The sequence below is a fragment of the Pezoporus flaviventris genome, unplaced genomic scaffold, assembly GCF_033815535.1.
Source record: "Pezoporus flaviventris isolate CSIRO_AGI_PZ_B2104156 unplaced genomic scaffold, CSIRO_AGI_Pfla_v1 ptg000021l, whole genome shotgun sequence".
In the NCBI taxonomy this organism is placed as follows: domain Eukaryota; kingdom Metazoa; phylum Chordata; class Aves; order Psittaciformes; family Psittacidae; genus Pezoporus; species Pezoporus flaviventris.
The window spans coordinates 12,261,518-12,279,723 of NW_026892569.1; the positions used below are offsets into that span (position 1 = coordinate 12,261,518).

General features: G+C 43.2%; 2 protein-coding genes across 2 annotated transcripts; one reads left to right on the top strand and one right to left on the bottom strand.

The window, feature by feature from the left end:
• Window positions 1–736: 736 nt before the first annotated feature.
• CHCHD4 (coiled-coil-helix-coiled-coil-helix domain containing 4) lies at window positions 737–8,798 on the bottom strand. Its single transcript, XM_061456086.1, has 3 exons — window positions 8,583–8,798; window positions 6,589–6,687; window positions 737–1,220 (listed from the first exon to the last, which is right to left on the bottom strand). Exons 1-3 carry the CDS (start codon window positions 8,602–8,604, stop codon window positions 925–927), a joined length of 417 nt encoding a protein of 138 aa, XP_061312070.1. The 5' UTR covers window positions 8,605–8,798; the 3' UTR covers window positions 737–924.
• A 102-nt stretch (window positions 8,799–8,900) lies between these two features.
• Window positions 8,901–17,815, top strand: TMEM43 (transmembrane protein 43). The gene is made up of 12 exons (XM_061456085.1): window positions 8,901–9,039; window positions 9,760–9,909; window positions 10,168–10,302; window positions 11,003–11,097; window positions 11,713–11,762; window positions 12,950–13,019; window positions 14,303–14,373; window positions 14,539–14,660; window positions 15,251–15,325; window positions 15,405–15,506; window positions 15,660–15,777; window positions 16,679–17,815. The coding sequence occupies exons 1-12, from the start codon at window positions 9,028–9,030 to the stop codon at window positions 16,879–16,881; spliced, it is 1,203 nt and encodes a 400-aa protein (XP_061312069.1). The 5' UTR covers window positions 8,901–9,027; the 3' UTR covers window positions 16,882–17,815.
• Window positions 17,816–18,206: the final 391 nt, after the last annotated feature.

An 18,206-nucleotide genomic window follows, 5' to 3' on the forward strand; every position in this document is an offset into this window, starting at 1 on the left:
TATTTCAAACCCAAGCAGTGTTAAAGAAACACACCACAAAGACACAGGAGCTTTCAGTGAAGGTAAAAAGTATTTGCTTTTTAATATGCACTTCAGTCACAGTATCTGTTTTGAGATCATTACACCAGGTAACCTTTCCATTGTATTCTCATCATATTTTACAAGAGCTTATCTATACACCAAAGGAGCAGATGCTAACTACAGGAACCCAACAACCGGTGCTTTCAGAGCGAAAATAAAGCCAGTGATCAACATCTTTCCGTCAGTCTTTAGCAATGGTTGCTCAACACACCATTGTTAAATATGTAAAACCCATCACAATTAGGAAATGAAATTAAAGGAGAGATGCATTTCAACATCCTTGTTCTGGCATCCTTACCTGATGCCAGTAGGAAAATGCAATCAAAGTCTACTAAAACCATTTGAAGTTATTTTACAAACTGGATTTAGGCAGTTTTCAATTTTCTGTATCATTCTGGCAAAACCCAAAACTCTTTAAGGAAAAAAAAAAATAATCAATCCTTTAATGCCACTCGTATTAATAGAAAACATTAAAAGAACAGCTATGGATCAAGACATACTGAAATGAAAACAGACCTGGTGTGCTAGTGGAATTTCAGTTGAAAGCGATATATTTAGACATTATTCAAGTCAAAACTCAAGGAAAACTTGAGGGTTAAAGAAGGTGTTAAGGTATTAACTGTGTGATAGTAAGTTACACAGTACACACACATACTTGTTTTTGCAGTATTTATTTGCAAGACTGTACCACTGAGATTTCTCCTTCAGCAATAAATTATTTACTATGATACAGTGTCTAAGACAATGGTGAGACATTTCTTGGCGACTCAGAAGACAGACATACTGCAAAAGTCCATGTCTCTGAAAATGAGAAATGGAGACAACAGCCTCCTTGCATCTTCATTAGCTAGATCCCTTCTCCTCTTTGGCAGCAGCAGCCTCCATAGAAGCAGCTTCCAAATCTTTGCTTGACTTCTCCTTCTCCTCGGTTTCATCCTCTTGAGGGTAAAGATCTGGGTATTTTTGCATGCATTCCTGCATGGCACGGAATTGGTCCACACAGTCTGATCCCTTTATTTCTTCTGTGCTGTAGTGGAAACAAGAGAAGGCTGACTTGAACTGTTCCCCACAGGGACCACTAGCCATTCCACCCAGACACGGGCAATTCCAATTGATATCTCCATTGGGCAGTATCAATCCTGAACAAACAAGAGAGAGAAGTTAAAGCTCCTTCCAAAAATGGACTTCATTCAGTGAAAGCTGCTAAAATACAGGTGTAAGTGGAAGTACTCACAATGCCCTATTAGTTCTGTAGCTTCAAAGGTGCTAAACACCTTCCACTTCCTGGCCAGGCTTTCTACCTCTCATCTGCATGATCCTTTACTGGGCACCAGTGAGGTCAGTTCTATATCCATGCCTGAGTTCAGTCTTTCTCCCTGGACTACAATCACTGAGAATATTCTAAGTAAACTTCAAAACAGATTGAAGTCAAGACCATCCACTTGCCAGACTCTGCCAGGGGAACAAGCAAGCCTTAAAATCATGTCATACAAGTTATATGACATTAATTCCAGTATTAAGAGTAGAATTCTTTTAAATCAAGGATGTGGTTTTCTTGTTTTAAATGAACTTTAGAATACTAACCCACAGCTTCAGTGTTGATCAGTCTCCTTTTCAATACTGAAAGTAACAGCCTCCATAGCATGATTTAGTCAACTACAGTAACACTGCCATTTTTTGATAGATCATGCTTTATTTGGCAAGATAGATCTGTAAAAAACACTGTACAGAGATGTCCCTAGTACAGTGTATACGGCATCTTCAGTGGCCTGGAGGAAAAGCAGGACTACTGAGGAGAGGGAGATGGATGGCTGGTGCCAGATTCCTTTATGCCATCCTGACATAAAGGATGACATAAAGCAGAAAGATGTTGGTCATCCAATGTTTAAGAAATACAGCTTGCTTGGTAAACTTGATTCCTATATTCCTCCTCATGCATTTTAACTTTTGTCATTTTAAACAGCCATTTTTCTAATACTTCAGAAAGAAAAAAAAATACATGAGGAGTTGTGAGATGCTCCTGAAGACACCACAGCAATGGAGTTACATGTAAAATAATTTTCTTCAAATATATTGTTACTTTTGGAACCAGAACTGCCTTCTAAGCTTGTGAATTAACAACAATGTAAGAGTTATGCCATAAACAATACATTCCTGTATATCACATGACATTGATTTGCACCTATTTGATCACAGAAATAGCATCAGTTTTAGAAACCATGCTTTAAAAAAAAAGCAAAACAAAACCACAGACGAGTAAGACAAGCATTTCCTCATTGGTAAATACAGCAGCAAGCACACTTCAATGGCAAAACCCCTGTTCACATCACAGCAGATGAAGACTTGCATTAGCATCAATTGCGGACATCACACTTCATCTCTCTTAGCTCCTGGGATCTGTTAATACCACAGATGAAGGCAGAAACAGCTGCATTTATGTCAACACTTGTCTTTGTACTTGCTGTAATGAAATCCCACTGTTGTTCTGAGGAAGTTTCTTCCCCGTTTTGTGACAAACATCCCAATAACAAGTTCATCTGCCAAGGATGCACAATCTAAGATGACAGACACACAGGAAGCAGGACTGAAAGAGACATCATCAGTCATAAAGAATCCTGTACATCTGACCATTCATCAGGTTCTTTCTTAAAAGAATTAGGGCTTTGCTTCATCAGTCCTTTGGGGAAACTGTTTCAAAACTGTCTGCAAAATAAGATGCCAGGAACAAGTGTGGAAACACAGAGAAGGGAGAGGACAGCAACAACCTGTGTTTATAATGCAATTCCACAAGCACTTTTAGCCAACTCTCCTATCATGTGTCTAATAATAAAAATTACTTCCCATGCAAAAGGCTCACGACTTCCTTCTTCATGGAAGACTAATAAAATAAGTTATTTAGCTGATGGGAGCAAAGATCTCAATGAAAACTAGAGCCCTTTAACATTTAAAGTTTTCCATGTGCAGCACAAGAGACCAGAAACAAGCTTTACAGTGAAAATGCTATTTCAAATTACTGCAAATGAATTCTTGTTTCCATCAGCCACAGCTGTTAAGAGGCACATACAATGAACTCCGAGACACACTGCAATATGGAATGCTAACTTTGTCGGCATTCCCATTCCATGTGGCTTCACTTCTTTTGATGTTTTTGCCTACCAAAATCTCAAAACTTGTTTTGTTCTATCAATGTCCTAGCTGATAGAAATAAAAAAAATAAAAATACTACACAAGTTTATTTTCTTCCAAAGGAAACAGAGCAGTTTTCACAAGTCATCTGCTAACTAAAGCAGACTGCTCAAAGACTTATCTATTAATGCCTGAAGCAAAATGAAAACTAGCCAAAAAACCCAAACTATGCATTTATCTTAAGTATGAAGAAGGTCCCTATAAAAAACTCAAAACCTCACATAAAAGTTTTAGTTGTATTATAAAACAATACTATAGAATAAATATAAAAAAAATCTATAGGTATCTATTAATGTAGATATAAAACATCTATACAATAAAACTGTTCTTCCTCAGATATGACTGGTCTGTGTATAGCACAGCAGAAAAGATGAAAAGAGTCAGAGTTAATTAGGCCACAGAAGTTGAAGACTGTAAACCAACTCTTCTAATCAAAGCAGAAGTTAAATCAGAAAAGCCTGCACATTGCTTTATGTGCAAATAAAGCAATATTTATTTTTTAATATGGGAAGCAGAGCCCTTCCCATTTGCTTTTGGATAAAAATCACATGAACTTCTGCACCTCAATGTATTCCAAAGCGTTTTGCCCATATGTCCTTCCTGCCCACAAATTTCACACCCACTAAATGCAACACTCTGTGATATGTCAATTATTTCTGATTTGATCTGATGCACTGTAGCCTGAGACCATTCGAATAAGAAGTTTGCAGATAATCCTTAAAACATGGCAGTAACTCACCAAATGCTAAGGAGAAAAAACAAAACCAAAAACCTGCCAGCTTCTACAGAGCTTCTCATTTTAAATCATACAGACACACATTGTCACTGCAAGGTGTCCCTGACATAACTAGCTTCTGGCTTTCTGTTTTCTTCCCTGCTTCATAATTTAGGAAGCAAGTGATCTAACATGCAGTAAATACAAGATTGCTAGGAAAACCCCCACCACCTCCCCTCTTCACCATGGCTTTTACACATCCAGCAAAATACACGTAAGAGGAATCAATTAATATGACATTTAAAAGAGGAGGAAGTGGCTCTTTTAACTTAAGACTAGTTTCTTAACAAAATACATGGCACAAGACTATATACTTAAGGTATATGTACAAAGAAAATAATTTGGAGCAAACGGGTGGGGTGTGAGACAGAAGGAAGACAATCCCCCCTTTAGAGGTAGCAAGAGAACAGTTTTCTATGTTCACATTCCAAGCCTTTATAGTAGGTGAACCTGAGATGGGCACCCTTCCCTTTCCTCTTAGAAGGCAGTGTCAAAAATAGATGCTTAGTTATAGGACTAATATCCATTCACATGCTGTTGCTAGAGAGACACCTTCTACTAACAGAATAATTACTGCCAAAGACCATGAATGATTATAAGGGAGAAGACAAGTGAACTTTAAACAACCACAATACAGACTGCATACATGAATTTACTTCACTAAACAGGAAGCTACTTTGTTTAGCTGTACACCACAAAAGGTGACTTAACAGCTCACTGAATGGTAAAGTATCCAAGCGTTTGCTCTCCAGATGTGATATTCAGAAAAAGCATCTTCCTTTGCTTTATTTGCAAACAGTCTCCAGTTTTTCCAAAGGAAACAGAAAGCCACAGGCCGCAGAAAAGGAACAGGGGGAATTTAATTCCACCATCTGATCATTAGAGGCTGTTAACTCTTCACTCAACAGTCCACTAATGGATTTTACATTTGCCTGCATCAGCAGCTAACTCTTCCATGTAGCAAACTGCTAGGAAAAATGCTCTTAAAAGTGAGCTCTCCTTAGACACTGCTTTCTACCTAAGGGTGAACTACTTTGTACAAATGACTTGTCTGTTTCACCTTCCACCCTGGTCAAGGCAGCAACAGATATAAGTGCCACACAGATTTTATTGCCTGTAGAAGTCTCCATTTGAAATCCTTAGGCGATGAAGACCCATTCCCATGGGGAAAATAAGGACAAATCCCAAAGTATAAACTGTTTCCACCAAAGAGGCAGTTTGGGTGTTGGGTCTTTGCCAGTTAAACAATCTACCTGACAATACACAGTAGAAAAATTCCTGATAGATACTAAACTGCAGTTTTGAAAGACCTTTCTGAAATTCTCTCATTGTTCTCATCTGGATCACTATAAAACTGAATGGACTCATCACTGCTGACAAGCAAAACTTTTATATATCATCATAAAAAGAAGTCACTTACTGACTACATACAGTTGCAATGTAGCCAAGAGAGGCAGCTAAATGCAAAATCATTTCAACACAAACCTATGTATGAAAAAAAGTTATTTTAATGACATAGGAGGATATGGTTCAAATTAAACTACTAACAAAATGATCTTGTGTGCGCCAGCTGCTGAATTGTGCTTGAACACTGCCCTCTAAAGGTCTTCACACAAAGTAAAGAGGCTAAAGACCTCTAAGCAATAACAGCATCTAGAAAATAACCCAATTCACAGATGTTCATGACAATTTATTAACATGGGGAAAAGTTTATTTAATCATCATGATAGGAAGATTATTTCGTTTATCCATTAGAAGCAACCAAAAATGTTCTGTGCAATCAGAACATTACAAGTCTTGACCTCAGAAACATTCCTCTCCTAAATCTCCAACAGCCAGTTAGATTTACTTCACAGAACTGCAATCTTCACTGAAAACTTTAACTTACATCTTTTCAAGATGGCTACAGTTAAAAACAGAGTAATTTGAACTTACCTGTCATGTGCCATTGAAAGATATTACTATGAATTATTGATTACATTGCTACTAGTATAGTACAGGATTAGTCAGCTCTAATTTCAGCTATAACTTATATTAAATTGGATATTGACAGATCACCAAATCAGGCAATTCCAGCTGCACACAGGCAACTCACATCAATGACAGTGGTATGCAACTTACTTCAGCACCTCTAAAAGCTGTATTTCCTTATTTAGAAAGTGAAAAGCACAACCATCATTTTCACTGGTTAAGCTGTAACTTCACTAATAAAAGAAGGGAAGGAAAAGTGTTTTTCTGGGTACCTCTGGCTAGTAACCAAAACTATCAGGCATTCATTGACACATTTGAACAGACTACTTTGAAAGATTATTAAAAGCTAGGGAAAAACACACCACCATAAGTAAAACATGTCATTTGTGATGTTAATTTGGAAGTTAAAACTGCTAACAGTTTGGGTGTTTATCTATTGAATAACCAGCTGCCCTCTGTTTTTAAAAATGAATGATTTGTTCCTGCTTCCTACAAGGTTGGCTTTCTTTCGTTAAGACTGGTAGTATATATGTGATGTATCACTTCTTACTTCCATGCTTCTGCTTACTACTGACCTTGTTCTTCATAAGGGTCATCTGGGTCATCTGCAACCAGCTCAGCACTGCTCGGTGTCTCATGGTCCTCCTTGGTAGCAAATATGATTCTGTCTTTTCCTGCCATATGGGAGACAACAGGTAAGAGTTCAGGGAAAGATGATGCGGGAGGAGTCATTTACAAAGCTGCTGAACACCAAAAGGTAATGAGATACTCAGCGTGATGCATTAACGTTAACAGTGAATTAATCCTGTTGTACTTTTCACCTTCAATTAGAACAGCTGTTGGTTCATACACAGCTGACATTCTACTCTTCTAAAGCTCCAGCTTTCACAGCAACACACTGTAATGGCTGCAGATCACAGTGCAGTTCATTGAACTGTGAAGCTAAAAAGCTATTTCAAAACAAACTCAAACTACTCCATTACCAGCACTAACCCAGATGAAGGGGAAAGGAAAAAGAAAAGGGAAAGAAAAACTACACTAAAGTGTTCCATAGGATACTTATTGATAATAGTGCTCTACATTAAATACTGGTGTAATATTTTACAGGAAATATCTGACTTAAAATACTGAAAAGCATCATAACGGTGTGGAATCAACTATAGTGAAAGGTGTTGTGAACATTACAAAGGACAGAAACACAAGACAGCACCTTCCTGCTTCTGTGCCACTCTTGATTTAACAAAGCTCTGTAGTGTGCAGCGGGGGAGGCTTGGCTGGAAACCTGAGTAGAGTTCTCTAATAACTATAAGCACTCTGAGGCAGATACAAGCAGAAAACAACAGCCAGATGAAACTCTTCTGAACACATAATCCAGTATTCATGGAGTGGAAAGTAAATGGCAAGTTCCCCAAGAACTTCATTCTGTTCTCCAAGTTCATAAAGCCACAACAATGACTTGGCATGTTAGAAACTAGAGTCTTTTTTGCCCCTCAATGCAACCTCAACCAGCTGATGTTCAGTAACTTCCCGTTTAAATATGTCAGAGAAGCAGACAAATCTAAACCTCTTTTAACAGAGCAGTTTCCTGTCAGTTCTGCATTGTACAGTTAATGTAAAATGTTCAGGCATTTCTTATGTAGAAGGAACTAAAAATATACAAACTCTAAACCCTTTCACTGAGCTTTGTAGACAACTTACAGACCTTGTAAAGATCCAAGATGTTAAAATAAGCAAGTTAACAACAAAGCAAACGGGCCCATAGGTTACGACTTCCTCACCACAGTCTATAATGGCATTCGACGTATCAAAGTTCATAAACGAAAAAACGGCCTTTAGAAGTATAGAACGGCTTTTTTACAGATTGAAACTTCACATTCAGTCACTTTACATTGCTTAACGGGGGTGAGCATCCCACAGGTTATGAAGCGGTCAAGCCTCTTAACTACCACCACCTATGCAGTACAATACCTTGTACAATACAGAAACACAACGCTCGCATTCTGCCCATCCTGTCCATCTACCGCGTTCTCCCTGAAGAGGTAAAAAACCACCTTTGGCCACTCCAGCTGACGGAAACCCAGCCCTAGGGGAGGGTGCTCCGGGACACGGAGTCACCGCACCGCAAAGCTGCCGAGCTAAAACCGAAGCCCAGAGGCGCACCGCACCCAGCTCCGGCCACTCGCCGGGGATGTTTCAACACCCGCTGCTGGGCCGCACCTTCTCCGCAGGGCCGGTGTGAGGAACCGCAACCGGGACACGGGCCGGCCCGCGGGGCAGCGGTGACCCTCAGCGCTCCCGCCTCACGGGCAACCGCCGCGGCTTCCCGCCTGCCCTGAGGAGAAAGGTCGGACGGGGCAGGCGAGGCGAGGCGAGGCAAGGCGAGGCGAAGCGGCTCCCCCTCCGCCACACACTGGCGCTTTCGCGCCTTCTCCTCCCTCAGGCTGTGCCTTCCCTTCGAGGGCTGAGGTGAAACCGCGTCGCGCCCACCTTCCCCCGGGCCGCCTGAGGGTGAGCCCGCCCGGCCTGTCCCGTCCCTGCAGTGTGACATTGGGAGGACACCCGGGCGCACCTTCTTGCCTGCAGTAGGACATGGCGGAGCCGGGCGGTACCTTCCCCGCAGCGCGCACGCAGACTCGTCCCGCCGGCCTCCACCGCTCCCTCCGCTACCACTGACCGCCACAGCAAGGGGCAGCGGCGCGCTGCTCCACGCTATGACCTCCCGCCTCCGGAAGCACCCTCCCTGCCCGCCGGCGGCCGCTGACGCACCTCCTGCCGACCGCGGCCCCAGAGCCGGCGCGGAGTGAGCGCAGCTACTCGGGAGGCCGGGCTGTGGCGCTGGACTACATCTCCCAGCATGCCCCGCGGCTGCTCGGCGGGACTACATGCCCCGGCATGCATTGCGGCTCGGCTCGGCTCGGCGGTGAGAATAAGGAGGGCGCGGTTGCGGGCGGCTCTCGGTGCGCGGCTCTTGCGGCTTCTCTGAGGTGATACCCGGTGAGACCAAGAGGTCCAACATGTCGAGGAATGTAAGTGCTGCTCGGAGCGGTCCGGTGTGTGGTGGTTCCCCGCACTGGCCCGTTGAGGTGGTCTGTGGGGGCCGGGGGCCCTGTGCAGCGGAGGGGCCGCTGCCACATCCCGCTTGGCACCTTGGGATGAGCAAAAGCCTCGCCTCCTCTCTTGTCTACGTGCGCTAACCTGAAGTTGCATCTTAGGTGCTCCTCACAGCCAACGTAGATACAGGTAGCCCCCCTCGGGCTTGCATGCTTTAACGTGGCACTGGCTAGGACAGCATTAACAGTGGTGTTTTCAGCTCTCTCTTTTTGTTACCCAGGAAGCAAATATTTTAAAGCATGAAGGCGTTTTTCCACTGGTGAGGTAAAATGTAACTTGTTATTTATAGCTGTGTTTTAGCTGCCCTGGAATTTAGGACTATTACTCACGTTGTCATGGCCCGAATGCAGGGTGTGGGCACCAAATAGGGAACCTGGAGACAGGACTGATGGGAGCTTGAAGGAACATGTTGAACCGCTATAACAGAAGTTGTTGTTTTTCCATCAGGCTTCAATTTTAGATAGTGACTGCTTTTCTGGCGTTAAAAGTGTGATGAGGCATTTAAGAAGGTTTTGGTCCAAGACAGGAGGTGCTACTCTGTAGAGCAGCACCATTACCCAAGCTAAAAGAGTTATTTTGCAACCGGATGCCTTCCCTTTCACACCAATATTGCATTTTTGGTTTGTCTCCACCAGTTCTCTGACACAGGCAGCAGAAAAGAACATGTTAAAATCACAAGTGAGTCCAAACCAGGGTTCCTGGAGAGACTGAGCGAGACTTCTGGAGGCATGTTGATGGGACTTGTGACGTTTCTTCTGGCTTTCTACCTTCTTTTTACCAATGAAGTAAGTGACATATGGTCAGTGCTTGTACACAGCTTCAAAACGTCACAGCTGAGGTGCCATTCAACTAGTATTGTATTTACAAGCTTACTAAAATAGTCATGTTACAGCTTCATTCAAGTGTGTTTTAAGGGCATGCCTTGAAGAAGGATATAGAAACATCTGCTGTGGCCTTCAGATCACTTGTCTGCCAGCCTTTGTCACAAAGTACTGCTGTGCCGTTGGTTCTCCACAGCTTGATTTTGCTTTCCTGGGTTGCAGGGCCGAGCTTTGAGGACAGCCAAATCTCTTGATGAGGGGCTTTCGCTTGTGATCCCTCTTGACAGCATCCACAGTGTGTCTCAGCAGAATGAAGGGAGACTGGTGCACTTAGTGGGTGATCTGAGTACATCTAAGGTAAATAAGATAATATCCTGAATATGTGAGTATTTCAAGCTTGGAGGGAAGGAAATTATTTTTCCAATTAATTACCAATTAAAATGATGTTTAATAGCCAGGAGAAGACACGTAGCTTCTCTCTGTAAGTGTTGTTGGTGTTGCTTCTTGGCCTGGAATCAGGGAGATGCTCTACAGCCTTGGTCTCCCTCTAAAGCTGTGTGCCACCTCTAAAGCTGTGTTTACCTTCCCACTGCCTTTGGGGGATCATTTGAATTCCCTTTTGTATAGGGAACCTGTTGTGTATTCATGGTACTGTGAAGTCTTCAGGCTCTTCCAGTACAGAGACTCTGCAAGTTCTGTCTTTTCAGTAGTGAGGACATTCTCTGTGGGCAGCCTATGTTGCAGAAGGTGACACAGCACAGTAGCTTCCAGCAAAATAAAACCTCTCCCTGATTTAAACACTTAAGTCTGCATCCCGTCAGCATTTCAGACTTTATTTTTCACTGTGGCAATAATATTTGATGATGGTTCTTTAGCTCAGATTTATCGGTGCTAAAAAGAGATGGTCCTGTTTGTCTTTCATAACAGTTCCACTGCATTCAGCTGTGTGTAACATAGTCCTATGTACACTGAGGTATGGAAATGGGTTTGATAGTACAGTACAGTTTGTGAGGCACAGCATTTATACTGACCTGTGCTTTCTCTTCTTTTTGCACAGCCTTTGTTTGATCCCAGCTATGGGCTCTCCATCCAGGCTGTCAAACTTAAGCGTAACGTAGAAATGTACCAGTGGGTAGAATATGAAGATTCCAAGTAAGTGACAGTAACCTTTAAAAGTTATTTATGAAGCTGTTGTGTTAACAGGATCCCATCACATTTTTTTTCTCTCCCCCCACTCAATTAACCCCAGCTCCTTATGGCAGGAGAATTCTGTTCATAGTTTCAAGCAGAGGAGGGAAAACATTTCTGTTGTTAATAATAATTCCTCTGACAATTAGCTATTAAGTAGGTCTGAGTCCACAGAATTCATGTTCCACTTGTCTTTTATATCATACAAAAAAGCCTGTTAGACGTGTAAAAGTGTGAAAAATCACTTCTCTGTTTTAACATGCTTCTGGTGCAGCTTCTGTAAAAGACTTGTTAATTTAGGTCAGCTTATCTCACTGTCTTTAATACTGGTTGTTCCCATCTATCTAGTCAGCACCTACTTGGCAACATGGGAGTAAAAGGGTTGTGGCTGTTCAGCATTTGTGTGTAGTATTGTCCTTGTATTGAGAATCTGTGTCTTCAGAATAGTTTAGAGACTTAGTTTACTTGCAAAGACAAGTTTGCATTGTCAGTGAGATGTCTGTGTTCCATTTGTAAAGTGTGTTCTGCCCTGAGCAGGGGTGTGTGTTCTGGTAATCATTCCATCCCGTTTCTCTCCAGGGAATATGAAGAGAACGGTGAGATTAAGAAAGAGACAAAGTATTCATACAGTAAGTCTAGCAACGGAAGGTCCCTTTTCTTTTATATGTAACTTTGAACTTTTATGTGTGTGGATTTTGACTTCTGTTGTAAACCCTCTATTTTCTTGTTGGGAAAGAAAGGAATGTGAAGAAATAAGCAAAAGTTCTGTTTCCTAAACAAATGACAGGACCTCCCCTTCTGGAGGTAACTGTATGTGAAAGGAGGTGTGCTGTTAATAAACAGCTACTACAGAAAATCCAAGTCTTGGAACTCTTTGAGGTTCAGAGCAGCATCCAGGAGCAGGATGCTCCAGAGATAGGGCCTGTAAGGTTCTCAGTGTCAGGAGATGGGCAGAGGTGGTAATGTGTTCAAAGCTACTCCTGAGAGCACTCATCAGAAGTGGAGTAATTGGGCATGTATGTGGTGTGAGCAGAGGAGAAGGGAAGAGCAGTGCAGCTCCAGTCTGTAAGACAGCCTGTTGAGAATGTGTTCAGGTGTTGATACCAGCTAATGAAAACCACCAGCACTTTCTGATGTGTACTGTGGCCTTTGCCAAAAGCTTTTTTGGCAGGAGCAGAACTGAGGGGATTATTCTGATCTACCCAGTGGCAGAAAACCCTCTGAGTCATCAAGTATCTGGAGTTTGGTCTCTGTGCTTCATTTATCTCTGCTGAAAACAGATGGACGTGTAACGTGGGTGTGCAGCAGTTTCTGGGTGTGATCATAAAAATACCCCAGCTCCAGTGAAGCATGGACATACATAAGGAGCTGTGAAAAACAGGAGATTGGGAAGAAGAGGAATGAGGGAGCTTGTGGGTTGAAATAATGACAAGGAGGTTGCTTAGCAGTGGGCATCATGGGCAGAACAGACTCACCTTGGGGAATATTAATTTATTGTCAAGTAAATATTTAATTACTGATTTGGGTGTTGGCAAAACACATTTACTCTCACCCTTTCTCAGGCTTTGGAAAATTGAGTTACAAATTTATCCCTCAAATCCTTTTTCTTTTTTTCCCCCAAGTCCTGCCATGCCTTGTTAATATGCTGGGAGGATGGATTTAAGTATCAGTACAGACTGTCACATACAGACCTTGATGTGAATACTAGAAGTATAACTTGGAACTGATTAAGTTGATTGAGAGGTGTCTTCAGTAACTAGGACCTGTGTGTAAATTCTTCCTGCCTGTTCCTCAGCTGTCATGTTATTTTCTTTAGACACTGAGTGGAAGTCGGAAGTTGTGAACAGCAGGAACTTTGATCGAGAAATTGGGCACAAAAACCCCAGGTAAGTTACTGCCTGGCACAGTCCTTCTCGGTTCTGTCCTTGTATCTGGTCAAAGTTGAAAGCTAAATGACCCATCTTCATGACAGAGTGAAGTAGATGGAAGCTGTTAGTCTTTTGCTAGTTGGGAGACCTAAAGGATAGAGAAATTGGGGAGCAGTTCAAAGCTGCCTGGTGGAACCAGAATTAAGCTATGCAATGGCTGGACATCAGGCTACTATTACAATACCTCTGGACTATGTAGTCTTCATGTGGGAAAACTTGAATGGGTTCCTTCTGACTTTTATTGTCTGTTAGTGCAGTCTGTCACTAATTCTATTACAAGTGGAGGGTTAGAACAGGAGGCATCCCAGGAGCTTGTCACGCCACTTCATCCTGCTTTCTCTAAGCTGGCATGCATGAACTCATCAGCTTATTTGTGGCAATCTCCCGTATATAACTTGTTTCATATAGCTCTCATCTGAAACACTGTAGTTACACTACAACTAACATTGTAATTACACTACAATGTGCCATTTTAATGCTAAGTTTTAGCTTGGTACGGACCAAGGAGACTCAGTGTAACTGTGGTGGATCCTCTCATGAGACCGTGCGGTGTGTGCAGACCTGCTGAACTTTAGAGTTCATGCCTTGCATGAATGAGACTCTATTTTAAGTGTGTGCTATGTGTCTTTCTTCCCTCCATGCAACTTAGACATTTGTAAAAATAAAATCTCTGGTCTCCTGCCAAGGAGATTCCGATAGTACTGCTGGTGGGAATGAAGACTGTAAGTAAAGGAATCTTGAGTCTGGAATGTTATTAACTTGGCTGTGATGTAAAAGTACCTGTGTATGGAGAAGGTTTGTGATGTAGGTTTCTTGATTTAGCAGGTAAGATCTAGCAGATGACAGGAGAAGCTAAATAAATTCAGGCTAGAAATAAAATGCATTTATGGGCGTAGTTAAATGTTGCAGGAACTCATCTAGGAACGTGATTAAATCCTCATTGCTCAAAACCTCTATAGCACCATAGAGAAGCTTCCTAGTGCAATCCTGCAGTGTGACTGGAAGGTTGGGCTGGGGGGTGAGACAGTCATGTCTTGTCTTAAGTTATTTTAATGGCTCCAACACTGTGAAATCTGGACACAGTTTCTTGATGATTTTGTTTTCACATCATTACAGCCATTCAGCTCTGAGTTTCTCCTGATGTTTGATGTAGTACCTTTTATCTGCTGTGTATTACATACTGCAGATGAAGAGCTTGATCATAACTCCAGGACTAATCAGGGTCTCTCTCTATTCCTCAGTGCCATGGCTGTGGAGTCTTTCACTGCTGTTTCTCCTAACGTCCAAGTTGGCAGCTTTGTTCTTTCCAAGGGTAAGGATTGCTTTGTGTTGGCTCTGGGTCTGCTGTTGCATCAGCAGTGGACTTTGGTTCTTTCAACGGTGATGATGATTTCAAGTGACAATGAAGAAGCCAGCCAGAAAATTGCCTGTTCCAAGTTAGACACTGGACCTGAGCTTGGTTCCTTATTCTGCTTAGGTCTTGTGGATAAAATCGATGACTTCAAGCAGCTGAGCTTGTCACACCTCGAGGATCCTCATGCTGATGTTACCCGCGGAGGAGATTACTTTTACCACAGTGACAACCCCAGGCGACCAGAAGTAAGATGGGAAAGATAAACCAAAGCAGTGATTGCTCTTAAGTGAAAAAGAAAGCTGGGGCATGTCCCATTCCTGTTTAAATTCGTAGAAAACAGAGTGCAGACCATCATAGAGATAACACCCTTAGTACTGTCCCCTTCAGCACAAGTGCTTTGCTTGCAGAAAGCTTCTGAGGCTGCTTTTGTCTTCTGTTTTCTTGAGTCTGCCATGCTTTTAAATGGAAAGGCACAGGATGGTGCTGGGAGGTGAGTTTTAACTCTGCCTTGCTGTACTGAATGGAGTACAATGACATGAGTGCTGCCTTCCCTCCTCTGCCAAGAAGTAACATGACAAGGGATGAACAAAGGGTCTTGCTGATGTTAATGTGCTTCTGCAGCTAAATCAAAGGGGGTGTTGCAAAGCACCATTTGAGCTGCCCTGTTTTGGCTATGGCCTAGGCCTGAAAAAAAGTGCAGCTTGGAAATCATGCTGGGTATCCTCTGGCTTGAAATAGGAACTGATGCAGAAAGGGTGTTCCCATGCAGGGGTATCTTTCCTGTGATTCTCCTTTGTAAAGAAATCCCTCTTGACTTCCACTGTTCTGTCTGTAGGTGGGAGATCTTCGTGTCTCGTTCTTCTATGCAGGTCTGAGTGGAGATGACCCCCATTTGGGCTCTGCTGAGAAGGTGAGTCCTGAGCTGTTCCTGTATTTCACAGACTCTGTTCCCAGCTCAGTAACCAGTAAATGTTCTCCCTTTCTCACAGGTGACTGTGGTCGCTCGCCAGCGAGGAGATCAGCTGGTGCCATATCATACCAAGTCTGGAGATGTCCTGCAGATCCTGTACCCTGGGGACCTCACTGTGGAGGTGAGACACACACTGGAGTAGTGAGGGGCTGAGATTGGAGATGGTAGTACAGAAGCAGCGCTGCCAGCTCTGATTTGCGCCTAATGCACTGGAATCAGGAGGATGTGGAGAGGAATGGAGGAAGAGGCTGCATGTGATGGTGTTTCCTTTCAGGAAGTGTTTCAGAGGGAGCACCAGGGGAACACCATGAAAACCTGGGTGCTGCGTGGAGCAGGCTGGCTGGCGATGTTTGTGGGCATTAGCCTCATGACCCGAATCTTCTACACTTTGGGTAAGCTGCTTTACAGAAAGGTAAAATGATTTTGATTAATTGCTCACATGTGCAGTTAATTACTTCGGAGGGCAGAAGGAATCTGGTCTGGACTCAGACTGGATTGGATCTGAAAGCTGCAGTAGGCAATTGCAGGGAGACAGGATCCCAGAACTGGATGGCTGCTTTGTGAACATTAAAACATTGCCAGTCTTGGGAGCCCCCAGCCCGGTGCTCACCAAAACCAGGGTGAAGCATGTGTTGGGCTGGTTCTTCCAAGTCCAAGGTGCTGCAATCCAGTTACTCTCTAAACCCACACACAGGTGGTCCCCCAAGAGGTCTTGGTGGTTGTACAGCACCATGTCTGTGTGTCTGGTTATTTTACACTACTGTGAACAAACAGCAAGGAAAGCTTTTATCTTTCTAACATAGGAAGATCTTGGAATAAAAACACAGAAAAGCAGATGGTGCCTCAAACTTGTATAAACTCCAGACATCAAAGCTAACATTTGCTTTGTATCTGTGAGCTGTTTTTTTCCCCTATTATCCATAGACATGCTACTGCAAGATTATTGTTGCCAGAAACCAGTTTGTTTCGTGTTATGTATCAGTTGCTCTAGACTTGTTCCACAGCTGCAAGGCTGTCAGGCTGCTCTGCCTCTCAAACCTTGGACATGTCTTCTGACTTAATTTGGGATTGCTTCCTGTCTGAGGAGATGAGAATTCCATTGCCTTTTATATTTAGCTCTTGCTTTAGTTATCAAATGCCTTGAAGATGCTCTACTGCAATGCCTTACCCAGTGCTCTTGATAAGTAATTGGAGTCCGCCTTCCGATTGCAATAGTGAGCAAATCCTAAACGTGATTTCCTGTTAAACCATGATTTATCAACTCCTTTATCCCTGTTTTAATTCTTTCGGCAGTGGACTGGTTTCCTGTTGTGAGAGATCTGGTTAACATTGGATTAAAGGCATTTGCCTTCTGCGTGGCCAGTTCGCTGTCGCTCCTGACCATCTCTGTGGGTTGGCTCTTCTACCGGCCCCTCTGGGCTCTGCTCATCGCGCTGCTCTCTGTAGTGCCCATTGTGGTGGCAAGATCTCGTGTCCCACCAAAGAAGCAGCAGTGAGGAGGAGCTGCTCGGGGTTGGGAGCTGGGTCCCTGTTAAGAAACTCCTCCAGTGCGTTCCTGTCCTGGTTACTGCAGCACACTCACAGCACATCCCAGGCCAGAAGCGTTTGGGCAGCTCTGGGCAGGGGATTGCTACACGTTACTCATGAAAATGGGACTCTGCTGGTGTTTGCAGAAGTCAGTGACATTGACTTTTTAGGGGAAAAAAGGCATTTTGGAGTGTCTGTGTTGATCAGCAAACCCAGCAGATTGTACCTCTTATGGCTCACTAGCTCCTGATTTGAGCACTGGCAAGTCCTCAGTGACAGGTGAGGCACCTTGTGTGTCATGGAGCAAGCACCAGCTTCATCCTATGGAGGTGATCAGATCTCCTTAGGAAATACATATGTGCCTGTGACTAACCTCTGCAGCCTATTCTCTGCACAGTCACATACGCTGCTTTGGCTGATGCATTAGGAGGTGTGTGTGTGTGTTCAAAGGGGAACCACAACTTAAGTTTCACATGATGCTCATGTAAAACGTACACTTTTGGACTGGGGGTTTTCAGAGTGACTTGCAATAACAAGCAGTCAGGTGCATGTGCCCTGAGGCAGCGCAGATTTGGCCCAAAGCATTGATTTCCCTCAGGTTTTTATGTATCTCCAAGTTGGTCTTGGTTAAGCATCCAAAATGGAAGAATGGACTTACACCATTGCGTAACTACATCAAAAATGGACCTTCCAGTTGCACTTACTTAAGGGGTACTCAGAGGTCACCAACCTCCAGAAATCAAGCCTGCTGCCTTGAAACAAAAGTAACTTTTATAATTGAATGTATATTCTTTATATTTGGGGTTTTTTGCTGTGTGTATTGTTTCTTTCTTGAATTTCACTCAGTAATGGCAATGAACGTACTCCATGAAATTAAACCATGAAAACAGTTGTGCCTGATTAGATTTCATATAATTAACCTTATTTTGAACTTCTGTGTTTGTATCACGTTAAAGGGATGTCGCCTTGTGTCCGATGCAAAAATAATGTCTTCATTTACTTTTGCCAAGGGCCTGTAGGGACAGGATGAGGGGAATGGCTTTAACCTGCCAGAGGGGAGACTGAGATGAGCTCTTAGGCAGAAGCTCTTCCCTGTGAGGGTGCTGAGGCACTGGCACAGGGTGCCCAGAGAAGCTGTGGCTGCCCCATCCCTGGCAGTGTTCAAGGCCAGGTTGGACACAGGGGCTTGGAGCAAGCTGCTCTAGTTGGAAGGGGTCCCTGCCTATGGCTTGCAGGGCAAGAGCTGTTCCCTGCAGGATGAGCTGCCTGCAGGGGAGGTGTCATGGACCACACA

What these genes read in the sequence shown, in the direction of transcription:
- TMEM43 (XM_061456085.1), top strand. An exon ending in AGAGACAAAGTATTCATACA is followed by an intron (nt 11,763 to 12,949) that starts GTAAGTCTAGCA and finishes TATTTTCTTTAG; the next exon opens with ACACTGAGTGGAAGTCGGAA. An exon ending in ATTTGGGCTCTGCTGAGAAG is followed by an intron (nt 15,326 to 15,404) that starts GTGAGTCCTGAG and finishes CCTTTCTCACAG; the next exon opens with GTGACTGTGGTCGCTCGCCA.
- CHCHD4 (XM_061456086.1), bottom strand. Translation starts at nt 8,604, where the DNA reads ATGTCCTACTGCAGGCAAGAAG. An exon ending in GTCCTACTGCAGGCAAGAAG is followed by an intron (nt 6,688 to 8,582) that starts GTGCGCCCGGGT and finishes CCCATATGGCAG; the next exon opens with GAAAAGACAGAATCATATTT. An exon ending in TGACCCTTATGAAGAACAAG is followed by an intron (nt 1,221 to 6,588) that starts GTCAGTAGTAAG and finishes TTGTTTGTTCAG; the next exon opens with GATTGATACTGCCCAATGGA.